The 20675-nt window shown below is 44.7% G+C and overlaps 1 protein-coding gene across 9 annotated transcripts in view; it reads right to left on the bottom strand.

The window, feature by feature from the left end:
- The window catches only part of SRGAP2 (SLIT-ROBO Rho GTPase activating protein 2), a 232804-nt gene that overhangs the window by 74803 nt on the left and 137326 nt on the right, over window positions 1-20675 (bottom strand). For all 9 annotated transcript variants that reach the window (XM_047704932.1, XM_047704934.1, XM_047704933.1 and 6 more), the window contains one exon: window positions 3446-3508. In XM_047704932.1, the coding sequence (XP_047560888.1) occupies window positions 3446-3508 (63 nt within the window). The remainder of the gene's footprint in view (window positions 1-3445; window positions 3509-20675) is intronic.

Genomic DNA, 20675 nt, shown 5'->3' with positions numbered 1-20675 from the left:
TGAAACAAGAACAGAATACAACCAAAAAGGAACATCTGGGGAACAATAAAAGAGCTCTTGGCAATTAAGATTCAATTCAAATCTCTAAGAAGCCTGACTTCATGTAAATATCATCACCTCATACTTTACTTGCTTTACTTTTCTGTCTCTTCTCTTAAAACTAAATGCCTTGAGTTCAGGGACATCTCTTATTTGTCTCTGTATCTCTAGTGCCTAGTACTGGAGACAAACAGGCAAGCAGAGCTGGTTGTCTATTCACTGACACTGTCTCCAGGGAGCAGGTGCCAAGTACCAGTCTGCAGCAGCTCGGCCAGCAGACAGCTACTACACAAATCAAGCAGCCATATATTCGAGGGGAGTATAGAAGCATGAAACTTCTAGGGCAACCACACCCCAGCATTACAACACCTCTCCTTCCTTTCTCAATTCTAGGGCTTATTTGACTCTTCCTACTTAGCCAATCCATGTGGCTTCTGTGCCCCTACAGACCCTCCTTCCTTTGGGTACTTGCTGGACTTTTTCAGATACAAACTCTGAGTACAACTGAGGCAGAGAATTCCAGAGTTCTTCAGGAAGCAGTATGCTCCAACCTCAAAGGCAGCCCTGGGTCACCAGTTGGAAAATGAAAACCACCTATGACCATAGCCTACCAACTAGCCAGCTCAATATGGGGGGAGACACACATGGAGGAGAATGCTCACAAGGGTTGCTCTCTGAATGGCAGCTGTGGGAAGCAGCCCCTGGCACCGAATTCCAAGTCAGGAAATTCAAAGGTCCTTCAGGCAGAAAAGAGGAAGGTACAGAGGGGCAGGTGGCCACTTACGGTATGAGTCTGGGCCTCCTGCCCAAAGGCATCCTTATTTGGGAACACCGAGACTCTGCCCCTTGGATCATCAAGATTCAAAAGTACTTAAATTATCAGCCCTTGGGTAATCAGTCTCCCAAAAAGAAATATTTTTTTTTTTAGATTTTTTATTTATTTATTTGACAGACAGAAATCAGAAGTAGGCAGAGGCAGGCAGAGAGAGAGAGGAGGAAGCAGTCTCCCCGCTGAGCAGAGAGTCCGATGTGGGGCTCTATCCCAGGACCCCAGGATCATGACCTGAGCCGAAGGCAGAGGCTTTAACCCACTGAGCCACCCAGGTGCCCCCCAAAAAGAAATATTTTGAGCATTAGGGGAGATACAAGCTAAGGAGAGCACTCAACATGGTGGGTTCCTTATACCCTTGGTTTCCTTTATCCCATGGCCCACGAATAACTTCCACTGTCATGGGGGTCACTGAAGCAAAAGGCCCTCTTGCCTTCCCAAAAAGCAAATAAGGTGAGAGCTCTCTATAAAAAGGTCTCCCTTGTTCTCTTCTTAACTCCTCTGAGAGAGAGAGAAGGAGAACATTCAGCAAGTAGCTTCCCAAAGCCACTATTATATGACTGCCAAGTTCTTCCTTATTGAAACCACTGTCAAATGTCGAGTGACCAACTGTCCTTGCTTACCAAAGGGCTCTCCTAGGTGTAGCACTCAAAGTCTCATGCCCCCAAAACCCTTCAGTTCTAGGCAAATTGGGAGTCAGAGACCCTAATGCCATGGTGCCTTCTTGAGGCCAGTCCTACACTCATCTCACCCTACAGAAGAAACAACTCAGTTCTGTCCTCTGAACTTTCTAATGGCCTACAGAATCTGCAAACTCACTTGACCCTTAACTACTGTCAGATATTTTAGGAAGTGTGACTGGAGATACACGAAGTATGTGGAGACCTGAGTCAAATTTGTATTTTGGCCTTGGACAAATTAAACGAGTGTGTATCCAGGGATAAAAGATACAGCACAGGGAACACAGTCAGTGGTGTCATAATAGCATTTTATGGAACAAACGGTAGGCGCACTCGGGAGCACTTGTTGAATTACTGTGTTGTACGCCTGAAACCATCGTAACACTGTGTGTCAACTACACGATAATAAAATGAAATAAAAATAAAAAGAGTGTATACCCATTCACCTCCTGGCAGGGAACTCCATGCCCAGCCGATGCCTCTTCAAACCAGAGCAACAAGTTCCACAGTTTTCTTCTTCATTTCTGCACGAACTATACCCTTTCACTTATTTCTTTTTTAAAAATCATAGCGTATTAGGAGATCTCGGACATGAGGCAGCGCTAACGGATCCCTGGGCACTTTCGTTACTCTCTCTAGTCCCACTGCAGAAATGGCAACCTGGTTTTGAGCTGATTTGGGGTTTGCTGGCCATCCATCCTACTCCTCCCCAGAAAGAGCAAACAGCAGAGGCCCATGACGCTTACGAGAAAATAAAAGGATTCATATAACGACTTCATGTGTCATAGTCTATCTTGGTGAATTCTTTGCCAGGAAAAGGGAGTAATAGCTCTTCTTGGTGCCTAGAAGATGCTCTAAAAATAAAACGTAAAACATTAAAAAGACAACAGGGCTCAGGAAAATGCATCTAGTCTGTAAATGATTCACATCAACAGGCTTCTATTTTTATAAAAAAGCCTTAACTGCCCTTGAAAGAAATGAGAACTTGGGAGTCGAACTAAAGAGTCCCATCTATCTGCTTGGCTTCAGAGCAGAAGAGTCACAGAGCAGGAAGTCCAAACAAGCTGAGCGTCACTGGAGGCCAGTCTGATGACTACTCTACCCTATTTTCTTGCGTAACAGTTGCTATGACAAGAGCCACACCTAGGCTTTTGGATCAAGAACACAGAATTCTCTGATCCCAAATGGCTGTGATGCATGTCACCACTGCCTGTCTTCCTGTGAAGAAAGAAAGGAAGAAAGAGAGAGAGAGAGGGAGTGAGGGAGGGAGGGAGGGAGGAAACACAGTGAATAAACAAGTAACACAGGAAATCAATTTCACCTCCAGAACAGAATGGTACAAATCTAGACAATGACACAAAGGCTGGGCACAGCCCCGCTGAAGATGGGGGCCCTGAAAGGCCTTTTAAAAACCCAGGGAGTCGATGCCCGGTCTCTCTGCCTGAATCAGCCCCTCTGATGAGAAGCATTTCGGACCCTGGGCCGCCCTCTAGGGCACCCGCTTTCGTGGCAAATGCGTAGATGGAGCCAGGAACTGATGCGCAACCCTGAACGTGAAGTCCTTCCTGGCAGGCACATACTAATGGCTCGATGCAGGCTGTGTTCCTCGCCATTAGCTTTGGGGTCCCCGGCTTGCTGCTACCGGGGATCCGCTGTGCCGATGAAGGCCTTGGCCGGTCTCTGGCGGTTATGCCCCGACGAGGCCACGGTTAGTTTGCGCAGCTGAGCAGGGAGCTCATTTTGAGAGTTTGGGGCTTGTTCAGATTTGAAAATAAGAGTGTGAGGAAAAGAAATGGGTGGAGTCACCCCCAGTGGGGACCATGCAGCGTCCTCAGCCGCAGGCTGCCAAATGCTGCTTTCCTCTGCTTGTTAAAGAGCCAGGCACCATCTCACTTACCGAGTAGAGCTCATTCAGGACCTTCATCAGATCATCTTGGAGCTGCTGGCCGACTTCTTTACTCTGCAAGAAAAGAGGAATGGAGGTTAATTGGGAACCAGAAAGGGGGGAGGAGGGGGCGACAAGGCAAGAACAGCCTTATGGGCTCTACAACTAACACAGACTCAATTAAGGCCCATTATTTAATCCAGCAAATCAGATAACCACTCCGATCAGACCCAATTATGGTTAGATTAAGCAAAGAGTTTTAATAAAATGAAATGCGCCCCTTCCATAGCCTAGTTAAGGCAATCGTGTGGAGGGCAAATGGGTGTAGGATTTGATTTTTTTCAGTGGGTCCCCGAAGAGCCGGCTTGAAAGCCACATCTGACCTAGCAACTGTTGTTAGGCGGAGTAAGTCTTCTGGGACACTTGAACTTGAGCCTTCTTGAGAATTGTGGAAGAAAGTCAGATGTGAAATAGGACGCCACAGAAAGAAGGACATAAACATCCAAGGGGTCCGAAGCACCTCACCAAATAGGAACGTCCAAGGAGGAAGGAAGTACAGGTCTTACTTGATTTATTTCTGCCCCAAACTCCCAGCACAGTGGTACCCCAGTAATAACTGCTTTGGAGATCAGCTAATGGTACCAGATTCGGATAATACATGTGAAGGGGTCTCCAACCGGTACTAAGTACTAAGCATTAGTGGTTCTTGGGCATCTAACGACACAGATGGAATAGTAGAAATAAAGAAGGATGAAGAAGCACGAAGGAGAAAAGAGCCATGCCTTCTGTACCGAGTGTTCTATGCCGAGCCCGAGAGAGCAGGGGATAAAACTGATTGGCATCATTGGGTCACTGAGAGGGGAAGCCCTCTTTTTATCTTCTGCCAGCTCCTTCTAGTTCTTTCCTACCCATCAGATACCAACAATGCCCTTCTAACAGCAGGTAGATACTACCCTTGGTGTGGCTCCACTCCCAGGGAAAGAAAGAGGTCTTGCATGTCAGAAGCATAATCATTTGCAATCTTGCTTTATTCAAGACATATGACTTTAAAACTGTTTTCTCCGATTCTAAAATGTTTATTGTAATTAATAAGAAAACTGGAAAAAGAAAAACAAAACAAGAAAGCCAAAACTCAAGAAGATATACAAAAGGGAAAAGCAACTTTTAATTCCTACCACTAAGAAACCACCACTTGAGACTTTATCTGTTTTTCTAGTTTCTTCCATACGATTTTCATGAAATCGGGGTTGCATTATACACACTGTAACTTTCTCACTCAAACAAATGTTTGTAACAGTTCCCCCTGTATTCTTCTTCTAGAACATTCTGGAAGATGATATTGCCGCAGCTCCTATTCTTGGACATCCATTTTGCTTACAAATTTTTATGATAAAACACGCTCTATTAAATTATTTGCTGCATCACCTATACACACACCTTTCATCATTTTGTCCCAGAAGTCACATTGCTGAGTCAAAGACTATTCATTCATGCCATTAAACTGCCCTTGAGAAAAACTGCACCAATGAAAAACACTACCGGAAGCCTTTTTTCTTGATGATTCAGCAGGTACCTTCTCGTGACCTGCGGTCCTTTGACTGTAGTGAGCTTGAACTTTCTCTTTTTTTACATGTTCTTTCAGCATTCTCGTGTCTCTTGAATGCTTTGCCTTTTTCTGTTAAGGAATTAATTATGGAACACAACATCTGTGTGACCTTTGTTGTGCGGAGACACACTCTTTACACCTGGTGGGGTGGAAGTGGGCGGGAGGAGCCTTGAAGAAGCCATCACATGAGTTTCCTATTCTTGGCTCCTCCACCATCAAGAAGATATCTTTGAACAATGCGATCGATTCTTCTCTCTGGGCCTCTGTTTTCTTTTCCATAAAATGAAAGTATTCCAAGGCCCCTCCTAACCTCTGCCATTCCAGGATCCTTCATGATATTTTGCCTGGCCTCTTGAGTCCGTATTAGATGCACCCTCCACCCGCTTCTGCGTATGGCTGGTCGGCTTCACTTCCCAAAGCAGAAGATAATGAGCAGGTTTTCCTCGGGGACCGAGATGATCTACAAAACGGAAGGCTTCAGGGTAGCTTGCCAGTCTTAAAATTTACCATTCCCAAATGTCTCTCATTCAATGCCCTCAACCACTGGAAGAGCCACAAGAGGAAATGCCTTTCATCTAGACTCTCACATACCGGCTTCTCCTTCCCATCATGGGGGGGGGGGGGAGAGCTGAGGTCCACCGAAGCAGAGAGATCCAAGGAGGTGAAGTGAGGCAAAATGACTCACCAGCCAGCCCCAGAGTCAGCAACGAGGCCAGGAAGTGACCACGAGTATCACTTCCAAACACCCTACCCTTCCACCTCCAGGTCCCAACTCCCCTGCCAGCCTCCCATCCTCCCTTACCACCTCCTTATGTTTAAACAGTGGAGGTTCTGGAAGAAGGCTTCCATTCCTCTACCCTGTTACTTACCCAGGACTTAAATAACTTAACCACAGGAGGGGTGGGGAGGGGAAGGGAGGAGGAGAAAAAGCATAACCAATAAAAAAGCAATTAAGCCCAGGCAGATGTTTCCTTTCATGTACCGATTAGCTGGAAAAGGACCGACTCAACTATTATCCCTGTTTATTTGAACAGGCTGCTGAAGCGATTCTGACTTACGGCTCCCTGTGGCTGAGGGCTGGGCCGGGAACACACGTGAAGCTCTCCCAGCTACAGTGGCCCCACCAAGCCCCCAGCAAACAAGGAACGACGCTGCCACCAGGAGAGGCAGGAAATGGCCAGTGCCTCCCTCTCCTCTCACGGATGCTAAAAGGCCACCGTTCTCTGTTTCAGAAACCTTAACTGTGCGCCTCTGGGGGCAAGCGTGGCCCGGGCAAGCCAGGAAGGGCTGGCTGTCAGAGCTGGGAAGCTACAAGGGGGCCCCACCCAAACACAAAAGGGACATTTAATCCCGGGAACAACAAAACCTGAAGAGGCCGAGTACATGACAATGAAGTCTGCAGGGCCTTTCCGTTCCCTGCTTTAAAAAAAAAAAAAAAAAAAAAAAATGCAATGGGTTTTCTAGGCAGGGAGGTATAAGAATTTACAGAGCAGTCTTTGTACGCTATCACACAGCCTGCATCTCTTTTCTTTAAAATTTCTTGGAAGAGAATGAGTCATCTAAACATTGCAGGAAACCAAATAGAAGTCGAGGGAAAAAATGACTTTGGGCAAAGTTTTTTTTCTCTTAAATGTTTGCATAGTAATCTTTGCCTGGAAAAAAAAAAAAAAAAAGATGCCTAAATTTAGAATAGAAATGTGGCACAGTGAACAATGCCGGGTCTCTGGGACAGGCGGGGATCTTTTATTTTGAAGCTCCCCACAACCGTGTGGCCAGAGTGTGTTTGGGGGGGATAAGGGGGTAGGGGGGAGGTGGGGAAAGGTGGGGGAGAGTGGGGGGAGGCACTCCACCGGCCGCTGGGGCGGGCCTGCTCGCAGGAAGATTGCTACAGCTCCTGCGGGCTGTGCGTTTAGCAAACAAGCAGGGAATCCTCCTCTCCCAACAGATAGCAGCACTGGGCGACAGAAATGAAAACGCACAGCCTTGTTTCCCCCGGACCGTAACCTGCCAAAGCCTCCTCCCGCAGAGGAAGACCAGAACGGCTGAAATGCAAGAGGTCACGTGGTCTAGGCTGCCGGGTACTGGGCTGCCCCTGTTCTCTGGATGGCTCCATCTCCAGAGCTCAGATGGGTTCATGGGTTCGTCTATCGGCACTTCCCAAAGATCACGGATTACAAAAGGGTTTTAAAACCAGCCATCATCAGGAAGACCACCTTTTAATTTATCCTCTAGTGCTTTTGCTCAGCACTAGTGGGGTGGGTGGGCTGTTGTTTACAGGCATTTGTACTACAAAGCTGTATTATTTGACAGGCACGAAAGGAAGAAGAGAGGAAGGCGGGCCTTGGCCATGTGGTGAGAGCTAATCTCAGCGACGTCCCAAGGCTTAGCTTGTCAGCAGGTAGAAACAGTGGTTCATTTAGTTCCCTGCCAATGAGCCCATGCCAGCAGTTTTTCAAAAAAGAATCCAATTTTCAAGGGCATGTGTCTCCCTCCACCAGCACCAGCACCCCCCACCCCAAAGACACTCCTGAGACCAACTGTTAAAAATCCAGTTGAAAACTGAATTTGTGGGGCGCCTGGGTGGCTCAGTCGGTTGGGCATCTGCCTTCGGCTCAGGTCGTGGTCCTGGGGTCCTGGGACCGAGCCCCACACTGGGCATCCTGCTTGGTGGGGAGTCTGCTTCTCTCTCCCTCTGCCTGCCTCTTCCCCAGCTTGGGTTCACTCTCCCTACTTCTCTCTCTCAAATAAATAAATAAAAATGTAAAAATAGTAATAAAATAAAATAAAATTGAATTTACACATACAGCTTTCTGAGGAAAGGGATGCAAAGCCTCTATGAAGCTCTGGCAGGAGAAGCACCACCAGATGTAGAGTGACAGCTGCAGGGACACTCATTCGGCACTTCAAAGAGGCCCCGTTTCATGAGCTGGCGCTCTGCCTGCAATGCTTTTTGGTGGGGAGGACAGGAGGAAAAGGAGTGGGTGTTTGGCGGCAGGGCCGGTGCTCCGGGATGGCAGACTCCGTGTCTGGCCCTTCCCCAGCCCACCTCAGCCCATCAGAAGTCACGGGGGGTACGCGGGTGGCGATCCTGGAGGTCAGAGCTCAGACACCACTTCTCGATGTCCCCTCGGCTACACAGCTCACGTATATGCAGAGGGACTGTCTCTAGTCGGTGTGCACGAATTAGGGTACCACGTGATAGTTCTAGCAAGGCTGTGCTCCAGTTACAACCTCATACTCTGGGGAGCCCAGGCCAGTGGTAAAATACAAATATACTGAATTGCAAGACTTTTACACAGAGGTGGGCTGGGAGCTGCCGTGAGAATGACACCTAAAGTGCTTTTACCTTCTAAAGACAGGGGAGACTGGGATTTCAGAATCACATTTTTCGAACTGCAATCCAATATATTATGGTGTGTCTACAATAAAAGTACTTATTAGGCACACTGCATTCTGCTATTTCCTATTCTTTTCTCTTCTCTTCTATTCTTTTTTTTTAATATTAGTCATAACTCACTAGGTTCATTTTATAACCCATTAATGAATCTTTATGCACAGGTTTAAAAAGACTGGGTACGCTGAAGTTGTGGAATTAATAAAGAAAATAGTGGGCTAGGGACTAGAGCCCACCAACTAAGACGCTATATGACTTGCGTTCAAGGTGGGGAATCAGATGTCTGGAAGCAGGTTGAACTCCTAGATCTTGGCAAGGGGGAAATGCTGGGTTTTAAGGAGTGAGCAAGGAGTCTGTTGGCAAATATTTACGGAATGCCTATCATGTGTCAAGCACTTGTGGTCTGACTGGGAATATAGCAGAACACGGAAGAGTTTAACATTTACAAAGCACCGAGAAAGATCGACATTACCCTGATGTCCAAGCCTATCAGAACACAATGGGCTCAAAGGCCTTACTAGAAAGGGAACGTCTCAAGCTAGTTTTCTATTTGAGGTCCATCTTTTTTTTTTTTTTTTTCTATTTCAGCTATGAGGATTCTGCACTTTAACCTAACCTCAGAGCAAGTTAGATGGGGAACCCAGCATGCCAGAAACAGAAATCCGACTTCAAAAAAAATCTAAGTATTCTACAACATATTCTTTTTCTTTGAATTCGCCTTTCTAAATGAGGATAGAAATTTCAGGTTATAATGACATTGCTTCAGTATTAGCGACTCCCCAAGCAGGCACATTTCACTTTTAAAGAACCTCTTGAGCTTGTCAGCACTGTAAAAACTAATCTCACCAGTAGCTCCTTCACTCAGAAGTGAATGGGTGTAGGTAAGCGCTCCCGGTGACAGGAGTCATAACTTAAAAGAAAATGTCCAAAACCAGATACAGTCTGAGACCCAAAATACCTGTCTCGGAATTCACCTTCTAACGCAACAGGTTTCTCAATGAGATTCTTGTTTAATTATCTGAATTTCTTAGCCTAAACAACAGAACAGATTATAACTTTTGTTTTTTCTAATTTTATTTATTATTTGAGAGAGAGAGAGAGAGAGATCAAGAGAATGAGTAGGAAGAAGGGCAGAGGGTGAAGCAGACTCCCCATGAAGCAGGGAGCCCGATGTAGGGCTCGATCTCAGGACCCTGACATCATGACCTGAGCCGAACGCAGACACTTAACTGACTGAGCCACCCAGGCACCCCAGATTATAACTTTTAAAGCCCCCTTCGGTCTCCCATAGTGCCCAGCCCATGGCTTTGTGCACAGGAACTGTGAAGTAATCAGTTGTTGAATCATTTAGATCAAATTTTAGTTTAGACTTAAACACTGTGCTTTCACCTAACCACGAGAATAAAATAACATAGTTGCCTTTTCTGCATACAAATTATTCAAAGTGGAAACTGCATCAGAGGTTGCCCACATAAACTCCCTCAGGTCACAGTTCACAGATGAGCCACAAAAGGTGAAATGACTTTTCCAGGGTCATGCAGCTCTTCAGCACCCTGCCTGGGACCACTGCAGTCCTGGAGGTGGGCGAAGAGACATCCAGGCTCGGGATGGAGCAGGGTTTGAATCCTGCTTCTGCTACCTGATCACAGGACCTCGGGTAAATTATTTAACTGCTCCATATCTTAGTGTCCACATCTGCAAGATAGGATTAGTAATGAGATAATACTCCATGTAAAGTCCTTGAAACAGAATGTGGCACCGAGTATGTTCAGTAACGGTTCGGTATTACGATATTGGAATCCAGGCCTCTCTAACACCCACCTGAGTGCTGTCTCCACCATACTGTGCTCCTCCTTCTGGGCCCTCACAATACATTAACGATCGTGTTAGGTGGAACTGGGAAGGTCCCAGAAGCCAATCGCCAGGCAGGACTGTAGCTAACTCCCTCTGATGGAAGGGCTCTACCAACCCACGGGGAAGAAGAATCTTTGCTTTTCCCTATGGCCCCTGCTGCACAATCCGTTCTCCTCCTCAGTTTCAGTAAGAACCAAAGTAACAATGACTCCTTAAGAAATATGCAGTTTTCCCAAGGAGGGGGGGAGTAGGTGTTTAGCAGAAAGGAGGAAACTGGGAGCGGAGGGAGGTAATGTAGAAGGAAAATAAGGAGGATAGAATTACTTTCTATCCCTTCAGGAAGATTAAACAGAAAAAATCCTCAACTGCACAACTGGGACTTCGTTCAATGGGTATCATAATTAAATGTCCAAAGGTAGGAGCTCCCTACTGCCTAGGTCAGAAAAATCAAAGACTGTGCATTACCAAGTTCTGGTTTAATGAAATCCAGGGGCTTTCTCCTCTAGGGCACTTGTTTCTGAAAGCCATTTCCTTAAGGCTTTTCCAAAAGTTCTGAAACGTATGACTCGCCAGACTTAATAACCACGGTAACACTAGTGGCCTTGGGAGAAAATCCATTCTCTGGCATGACAGTGAACTCTTTGGATTCAGCTCCTACCTTCCTCGGATGCTCGCTCTGCTCTCTGACAAGGAACTGAACCTCTTCCCATGGAAACACATAATTCAGACAAGACTGAATCCTACTGGGCTGGGGGCAGGGCCAGGGATGGGGCTGGGGGCCAGGAAGAAGCTGAAGGCCCCCTGCTCTCCTAAGACCTCGGATGGCACAGACTTGTAACAACCTGAATGTTCCTCTATGGTTGTTTCCATCTCTGAGAAGGTCCCCTTCTCATACTAAGAAAATAAGCTGAAAGCAACATCCCTTAAAAGGGAAGAGACAACCAAGTCTGAGGCTTCATTTCTTAAATCACCACTGTGATCCTTTTCTTGGCACATTTCCACCTTTAACTCTTCTGGATAAAGACGTTAGCAGGAGTGCAATAATGTCTTCAGGCTCTGATCTTGAGTGCCAAAGCATTTCTTGAGGTCATACTGAAGATCTCCCAGGCAGGACACTAAAGGCATAGAAATGGTATCTAGGTAACTAGTGCCCTGGATAGACCAGGACACAGGGGACAAAAGACACAAAGGCAAACAGGCAACATGAGAGTACAAATCTCTCAGCAACTGTAAAATGAACGCTGGAGAAAAAGCAATCAATGGCTTGGAACTGGGCAAGAAGGAGGGAGGGAGGGAGGAAAGGCAGAATGATAAGGTGCTTGCGAACATATGCTCTCCCACAATAAGGAATTCCAGGAGCTGGGGGATGGGAAGAAGGCCTGCGTGGCTCCCAGATGGCTGGGGAAAGGCTGGGAGAACAGGAGTTAATAGAGCTCATCTGAAAGTTGGCAGCGTGAACACAGAGAGGAGGGCGGCCTGGTAGGAAGTAAAAGTCCACATCGCCTGTACAGGAAATGCCTGGGGCACTGGGAAAATCGCTGATTAAATACTTTGAGAAAGAGGAACCCAGCAGCAAAGCCAATTCATTGAAGGATCTGTGTAGTTTTAGTGCTTTTGGAGTTGCCTCAGATCCCACCACTGAGGGAGGAGAAAAGGCTCCTGGAGGTCCAAGTGTGGAGAGACCATTTTCTTGGCACTCCAGGTGCCCGAGCTGGACCCAAGAGTTGCCTAAGGCCAACCAACCCTAGGACACAAGTGGAGCTCTTTGTTGGCAGAGGACTAGAACACACTTCCCTGGAGCTGGGGTGGAGACCTGGGTTGGGACAACTCTCTTCTGATACAAGGAGGGGGTGTGCGATCTTTTTGTCTTTGTCAGCACTGCGTCCCCACTGCCACTCCCATCCGGCCTGGTCCTCAGACACTTAAAAAAAAAAAACCTGTATCCTTGGAAGAGGGCACCTTGCCTCTTGCCAGTACCTCAATACCGATGAAAAATCATTGAACTCTAAGAAGGAAAATGTCCAGAGTTTGGAAATCAGCAATTTCCAATCTCCAGCTCTGATTTTTCACCAAATGCTTCAATGTTTCTCTTTGATTCAGGCTTTACAAAAGCTCCAGGTACGCTTGAAAAGAATGTGTCTGCCTACAGTTAGGCACCGTGCCTGTATATGCCATTTAGGCAGTTTAACTGGTTTTCAACTCTCTACGTCTTTACTGAATTGTTTTTGGTCTAATTGCTTAATCACTCATCAAGACATGTGTATTATTAAATCTCCCATTGGGGTTGATGTTTATCTGCTCCTTCTTTTAATAGTTTGTTTTTGACTTAATGTATTTTAAGACTATGTTATTAAGTATATACTACTTCCTAGTAACTTTAAATCTCCAATTATTATAAAATGTCTCCCTTTATCTCTAATAATAATTTTTTAATTAAAATCTAGTTGGTCTGATCTTATTGAGCTTTCTTTTCCCATCATTCTGCTTTAAATCCTTCTATATGCTTATCCTTAAGTCATGTGTCTTCTCTTATAAGCAACATACACTGGTTGGTTTGGTTTTACTTAAAATCTGTTTGACAATCTACCTTTTAATTTTACAGGAGTCGATGTATCCTTATAATTAATTGCTGATACATTCAAATCCACCAAATGGCTATATGCCATTTGTTCCAACTGTCCCTATAGCCTCCTTTCCTCGTATTTATTATTTTCTTTTTCTCTTCCATTTTTAAAAAATACAGAGTCACTCTTCTGGCATATTCTGTGTGTCTGGTGAAATCCACCACAGTTAAGACACAGGACAGTTCCATCATCTACCAAAAAAATTCTCTCATGCTGCCCCCCTCCATAGCCTAACTCTCTTCCACCCTTAACCCCTGGAAGCCACCACTGTGTTCCATGTCCCAACACTTTTGCCTTTACCAGAATCATCCTTATCTTTTTGGGGGCCATCTCTTATTAACTGAGTTTCCTCCTCTCTTAGATTGGTAGAGATGCTATTTCTCTACTGGTGATCCTAACTAAATTACAATGTATATGCCTGACTTGCTGAAGTCTAATATAAATTAATATTCTTACCGCTTTTTCCACAATACTGTTAAATCTACTTTCCCACCCCCACCTAAAGACAGGCTTTATTGCTGCCATTTTCATTCATTTTATATGTGCTTAACACCTCATACGAAATTTTTTTTTTAAACAGTCACTATTCATTTAGGTGGACACTGTTTCTTTTCCTGCATCTCAAGGCTTCTATCTGGGATCATTTTCTTTCTGCATAAAGCATACCGTTCAGTGTTCCTTTTAGTGCAGGGCTGCTGGTGATAAAGTCTCCTCCTTTTTCTTGCCTAAAAATGCCTAGTTCACCTTCATTTTTAAAAGATATTTCTTTGAGCTTTTCATTCCACTGTCTCCTGTTTTCCACTATTTCTACTGAGAACTCAGCTGTCAACCTTGTTGTTCCTTTGAAGGTAATAAATTTTTTTCCCCCACTATCTCTAGCTGTCTTAAAATTTTAGATTCTCTCTGTCAGAGAGAGATAATTTTAATATAATGTGCCCACATGTAATTTTCTTTGTTTACCCTACATGGGGTTCATAATGCTTCTTCAACCTACAACTTGAGATCTTTCTCTAGTTTGGACAATTCACCACCATTTTCTCTTCAAATATTGTTTCTACCCATTCTCTCTGCTCCCTTCTTCTGGAACTTCACGTGTATGCATGTTAGGCCCATTTGCCATATCCCATAAGTCTTCTATGCTCTCTTTTGTATTTCCCATCCTTTTACCTCTCTAAGCTTCAGTAGATCTATTTTTTCTGACCTACCTTTCTGTTCATTAATTCTTTTTTTTTAAAGATTTTATTTATTTATTTGACAGAAAGAGATCACAAGTAGGCAGAGAGGCAGGCAGAGAGAGAGGAGGAAGCAGGCTCCCCGCTGAGCAGAGAGCCCGACGTGGGGCTCGATCCCAGGACCCTGAGATCATGACCTGAGCCGAAGGCAGAGGCTTTAACCCACTGAGCCACCCAGGCGCCCCATCTGTTCATTAATTCTTTATTCTTTGTCTAATTCTCTACTCTTTGTCTAATCCATTCAATTCACAACTGAGCTCTCTATTTTAGCTACTGTGTATTTTTAGTACTAAAATTTCTGCTTGAGTCTTCCTTTTTTAAATAGAGATAAAGTTCACATACCATAAAATATTTTAAAGTGCACAATTAAAAAATAAATAAAGTAGGGGCACCTGGGTGGCTCAGTGGGTTAGGGCCTCTGCCTTCGGCTTAGGTCATGATCCCAGGGTCGAGCCCTGGGATCAAGCCCCGCATCGGACTCTCTGCTCAGCGGGGAGCCTGCTTCCTCCTCTCTCTCTCTGCCTGCCTCTCTGCCTACTTGTGATCTCCGTCTGTCAAATAAATAAATAAAATCTTTAAAAATAAATAAATAGATAGATAAAGTGTACGATTCAGTGGTTTTTAGGATATTCACAAGGTTGTGCAATAATCACTTCTAATTCCAGAACATTCCATCACCCCAAAAAGAAAACTCATACCTGTTAGTATTCACTCCCAGCACCACCACCTTTTCCCCTCAGCTCCTGATAATCACTAATCTACTGTGCCTCTGGGTTTGCCCATATTTCCTATCAAATAGAATCATACACGATGTGGCTGACTTCTTTCATCTGGCATATTGTTTCCAAGGTCCCTCCATGCTGGTATCAGTACTTATTTCCTTTTTGTGGGTGAGAAATATTCCAGTGCATGGATATGCCACATTATTTTTAGCCACTAATCAGTTGATGAATATTTGGATTGTTTTCGTTTGGGGGTGATTATGAATAACGCCACTATAAACGTTTATGTACAAGTTCTTCAGTGAGCCTGTCTTCAATTCCCTTGGGTATAGATGTAGGGAAACAGAACTGCTGGGTCATAGGGTAACTCCTATGTTTTTGCCTAAGTTTTTGGTGACATTTTTGAGGAACTGCTAAATTGTTTTTCACAGCATCTGCACCAGTTAACAACCCCACCAGCAACGTATGAAGGTTCCAACATCTCTACACTCCTGCTTTTCTTATTTTCTTTCATGAGAGCCATCCCAGTGGGTACGAAGTGGTATTTCACTGAGGTTTTGATTTGCTCTTCCGTAATGACTACCACTGGTGAGCATCTTCTTCTGTTTATTGGCCATTTGGATATCTTCTTCATAGAAATGTCTATGCAAGCCTTTCACCTTTTGCAAAATTGGGTTGTTTGTCCTCTTGTTGTTGAGTTCTAAGGGTTCCTTATATATTCTGAATACTAGATCCTTATCAGATATATGTCTCTGAGTCTATAGGTTGTCTTTTTAATCTCTTTGACAGTGTCTTTTGATGCACACAAGTTTATAATGTTGATGAAGTTCAATTTATGTACTTTTTCTTTTACTGCTTGTTTGGTGTCAGATCTAAGAAATATTACCTAATCCAAGGTCAAAGATTTACGCCTGCTTTCCTCTAAGAGTTTAAGCTCTTAGAGTCACATCTTTGATCCATTTTAAGTTGATTCTTTTTTATAATTTCCAGTTTTTTGCTACTATTTGATATCATAAATGTACTAAACATAGTTAATTTAAGGTTTGTCTGAAAACCATTACATGGATCTCCTGTGGGTATATTGTTTTTCTTAGAAGCACTATACATACAAAATGATGAGTGGGAACTGTTAGACCTAGGAGAATAGGACCTTCCAATAGAGAAGATTTACATTTGTCTCTAGTGACTACTGTCCTAGATCACCTTAATCCAATTAGAGATTAAGATAATTTGAAGCTAGGCTTCAGTCCTATAAGACTGCTGAAGTCTATTTCTGGTTCCCCCTCACTTCTAAGCTATAGACAGGTAGGGTCCTAAAGCCTGAGAAGTTTACCAGGGGTCCCCCTTCCTTGGCCTTGTATTCCAGTTTCTGTCCTGTTAGCCCTACAAGGCTATTGAAAGCTCTGCTCAGCTTCTTGGCCCTCAGTGGTCTTTTCCAGAATAGTAGATGCCTCCTGGGGAAAAACAGCTCCAAAGAAGCATAAGGTTGGTCTGAATTACATAAACTGCCGTTTCTAGAAGTACAACCCAAAGTCTAAGCTCTGAAGACAGAGATTATGTTATGTTTGCATGTAGCCCTCACCAGGTCCAGTGCAATACTGGATTCGGAACAAGTACCAAAATATGTTCTGTATGAAAGAATGCATAGATATTGGGGAACATGAAGGCTTACCACATTTATGTTTTAAAATTATCCATTTCCCAGGACATGGTGACCAAAATATTCTGGTAAAACAAAAGAGAAGCAAATCTGAGGTTTTAAATATGGTTCCTCATTACTTCCTTAGGGGCTTTTCAAAAACCACAGTCCACCAAAGGGCAGGAGGGGGCTCACTCTACCTCACATGAAGGGAATCTATAAAATTCGCCATAGTGATTCAGAATCCAGGTTCAAACCTCAGGCATTCTCTGGTGACCCAGAGTCCGCAGAATGGAGGAACTTCACGTGAAGTTCTAAAAATGAGCACATGTAATGGGCCATGTGGGGCTCCAAGGAAGGTCTGGCTATCTAGTTCCTGGGACACATGTGACAATGTCAGGCTCACCAGCTATCCCAAATTCCTTAACACCACACTGGCCTCTACTCTGTGACAGCAGCATAAAAACAGAAAGAAGTAATCATTGACTTCCAATTCTCTTTCCAATAAATGGCCATAAGCTGTTGATTTTTCCTTCATGACACATCTGACATCTGTCTCCTTTTCATCCCTCTTGGCACACTGCTTCCCCTGCGCCTGGATTAGAGGCCTGGTCTTTCTGAATGGCGGCTCTGTTATGTCATTTTCCTATGAATAAACCTTCCATGGTACCCAAATGCTCTCCAGAAAAAAGTTCAGACTCCTTCATTGGGCATTCAGGGCTCTTCTCAGCTTTGTTTCAACTACTTTCCTCATAAATACTCTGATTTAGCCAAACTCTTGTACTCACCACCCTCTGGAGAATCCTCCCTCCTGCCTGTGCTCTTTTGTCCTGAAGCCAGTTCCTTCCACATGGAAGGTCCTTTCACCCTGCTCCCCAACCCTCCCCACCCGACAGTCTCACAAACACCTTCCTTTTCCGTCTCTAATTACAAAATCCTATTCATTCATTAGAAACCCAGCTCAAATGTCACCTCTCTGCTTTCTGCATGGAAAGCATTTAGGACCATGCCTGGCATGGGGTAAATTTTCGACACAACTTTTTTAGAAAAGCAAGTGTGTGGGGGGCACCTGGGCTGCTCAGTCAGTTAAGAGTCTGCCTTCGAGGGCGCCTGGGTGGCTCAGTGGGTTAAGCCGCTGCCTTCGGCTCAGGTCATGATCTCAGGGTCCTGGGATCAAGTCCCGCATTGGGCTCTCTGCTCAGGAGGGAGCCTGCTTCCCCCCCCCCCCCGCCCTCTCTGCCTGCCTCTCCGTCTACTTGTGAGCTCTCTCTGTCAAATAAATAAATAAAATCTTAAAAAAAAAAAAAAAGAGTCTGCCTTCGGCTCAAGTCATGATCCCAAGTCCCAGGATCAAGCCCTGCATCAGGCTCCCTGCTCAGCGGGGAGCATGCTTCTCCCTCTCCCTCTGCCGCTGCTCCCCCTGTCTGTGCTCGCTCTTGTTCTCTCTCCATCAAATAAATATAAAAAAATCTTAAAAAAAAAAAAGCCAAGTGTGCAGTTGTGGGGGAGGAGGGATATAATTTTCAGTCAATGATCATAGGGAATTACATACCATTTTTTTAAATTAAATTGTGCCCTACCTTGCAATATATATTATAGTATATATATTATAGTATATATAATATATTATATATATATGTATATAGATATATACATATATATAAAAATTGGTTTCATGGGCATGGCTTTAGACCATAATGTGAAAGACTTACAGAAGATAATACAATGGAATATCTTCAAGACCTTAGGGTAGGAAGCATTCTCTTTGACATGGTAGAAAAGCACTAACCATAAAAGAAAATGGGAGCAACCACACTAAAATTAAGAACGTTTACTAATCAGTAGAAAATATTAAAAACAACAACAACAACAACAGGTAAGTCACAGTGTAGGAGAATATATGTCTAACACATATAATCAGGAATTGGTATTCAGGATATTAGTACTTCACTAGAGAATATATCTAACATGGTCAGTAAAAATAAGGAAAGACCCTTGAACGCAATAATCAGAAAAATGCAAACTAAAACCAATCTGACAATAGCTAACATTGAAACAGTTAAAGATAAAACTACAGCTAAAATTGGGGCACCTGGGTGGCTCAGTGGGTTAAAGCCTCTGCCTTCGGCTCAGGTCATGATCTCAGGGTCCTGGAATCGAGCCCCGCATCGGGCTCTCTGCTCAGCAGGGAGCCTGCTTCCTCCTCTCTCTCTGCCTGCCTCTCTGCCTACTTGTGATCTCTGTCTGTCAAATAAATAAATAAAATATTAAAAAAAAAAAAACTACAGCTAAAATTAAAAATCTGACCAGACTAAATGTTGGCAAGGATGTAGAAAAATGAAACTCATACATTGTTCGTGGGGGTGAAAGTGACTATGGACGTTTTGGAAGACAGTTGGGCATTACGTAGTAAAGAAGGAGATATGTTTATTTTTCACCCAGCAATTCCACTACTAGGCATACACCCTAGAAATCTGGCCATGTGGACACAGGTGTGCACATATAAGAATGTTCACAGCAGCACGGTTTGCAGTAGTCCCCCAGCAAAACAACCTAAGGCCCATTGATAACAAAATGCACAATGGTAAGTAAATGGTAAGTAAATTGGAACATTCATAAATGGGCCCCTACAGCAATGAAAAGAAACAAGGTAAAGCGTGGGTGGAACACACAAACTTGGCAAACAAAAGAAGCAAGACACAAAATTAAATTACGCTGTTTAGACGTGACTAACTAGAAGATGTAATTTAAGAAAAGCAAGGGAGGGGCGCCTGGGTGGCTCAGTCAGTTCAGCGGCCGACTCTCGGTTTCGGCTCAGGTCGTGATCTCGGGGTCCTGGGATCAAGCCCCGTGTTGGGCTCCATGCTCAGTGAGTGAATCCAAAATGTAATCAGCTTTTAAGGAATCCATTTTGCTGTATCTGGATGGCTGGCAGTTCAAAGGGCAAATGACACACGCACGTTTTGAGGAGTACCCTGGCCACAGGGCGGATGGAGCTGAGCTGGGGCTGACCCACCACTGCGCCTCCACTTACGTGGTGGCCAGCATGGAAGCTTTCAATGGTCCACCCGTCCACCGATTCTTCCCTTTGGTCTTGGGACTTTAGGATGAATAGGATGAAGATGGTGGTACGTGACAAGGGTGAGCACTGTCCTGGGGGCACTGCCCTACAGAGTTCAGGCACCCATCTACTTGGGGAGCCCCCAGGAAGGGAGTGGAAAGAGGCATGAAACAAAGGATGCTTTCAGGAGTTCCCTTACTGCCCAGTGGGGAACTGAGAAGCAGAGGGAAGGAAAAGGAAGGCACTTTTTGATCCAAACCCCAAACAAGGACCATGATCAAAGGATCGCTTGCTGTAAAAGTTATAGAAAAAAGAAAGCAACAGTGGGCCTTCCTGCATTCCTGCCTTTCCATGCTGGGCTGCCCTCTCCACTTGGGGATGGGGAGTGTGGCTACAGACTGGCCTCTTCCCCTGATCATCCCCAGCCCCCAACTCCTGGGACAAATGAGCTGTGTCTCTGGCATGTGTGGACCTACAGGTCATGGCCATATTTACCGAGAACATTCATTCTCCACAGGCACTACCGGGCTCCTCAAAACGCCCTTTGTGTCACTGTGCCTTTCTCTCCACCGCACCCCCCCACCCCCCCACACACACTTAATTTAATCAAGATGTCCTAGCTTGTAGTCGGGGTGGACTCGTCAGTTCCGCATTCTTCGTGGCCTTAGGGGCTTTGAAGCAAAATATGTGGGGCCGAAGACAGCAGGTTGAGGAGCTGAGGTCAGGGTCTCCAAGCCAGAGCAGGTCAACTTTTTATGTAAACCCAATGCATAAAGAGTACACTAAGTTGTGACAAATTCTTACAATTTGTATTTAATTCTAAATATTCTGAAGAGGTTGAGAAATGTTTTCTTAGGCAAGTGCACAGACATTCAGAAGCCAAAGGCGGGGAAAAGCAAAGGAAAAAAAAAAAGAATTTATTCATCGGGGCTGTTTCTAGAATGGAGAACTAGAAGAGAGCTTGTTGCCACAGTTAGAGCTTGCTGCCTGCTCTTCCTCCCCATCTCCCTTCCACTCATGGTGATTTTGCAGAATCTGAGAAGTCTGTCCTATCTAGAACCAGATTTTTATTCAGATTTGCTTCTCTGACCACAGCCAGCCTCCAGAGAA

Source organism: Lutra lutra, chromosome 15 (genome assembly GCF_902655055.1).
Source record: "Lutra lutra chromosome 15, mLutLut1.2, whole genome shotgun sequence".
Classification (NCBI taxonomy): Eukaryota; Metazoa; Chordata; class Mammalia; order Carnivora; family Mustelidae; genus Lutra; species Lutra lutra.
This window is presented reverse-complemented; position numbering and strand designations above follow the sequence as displayed.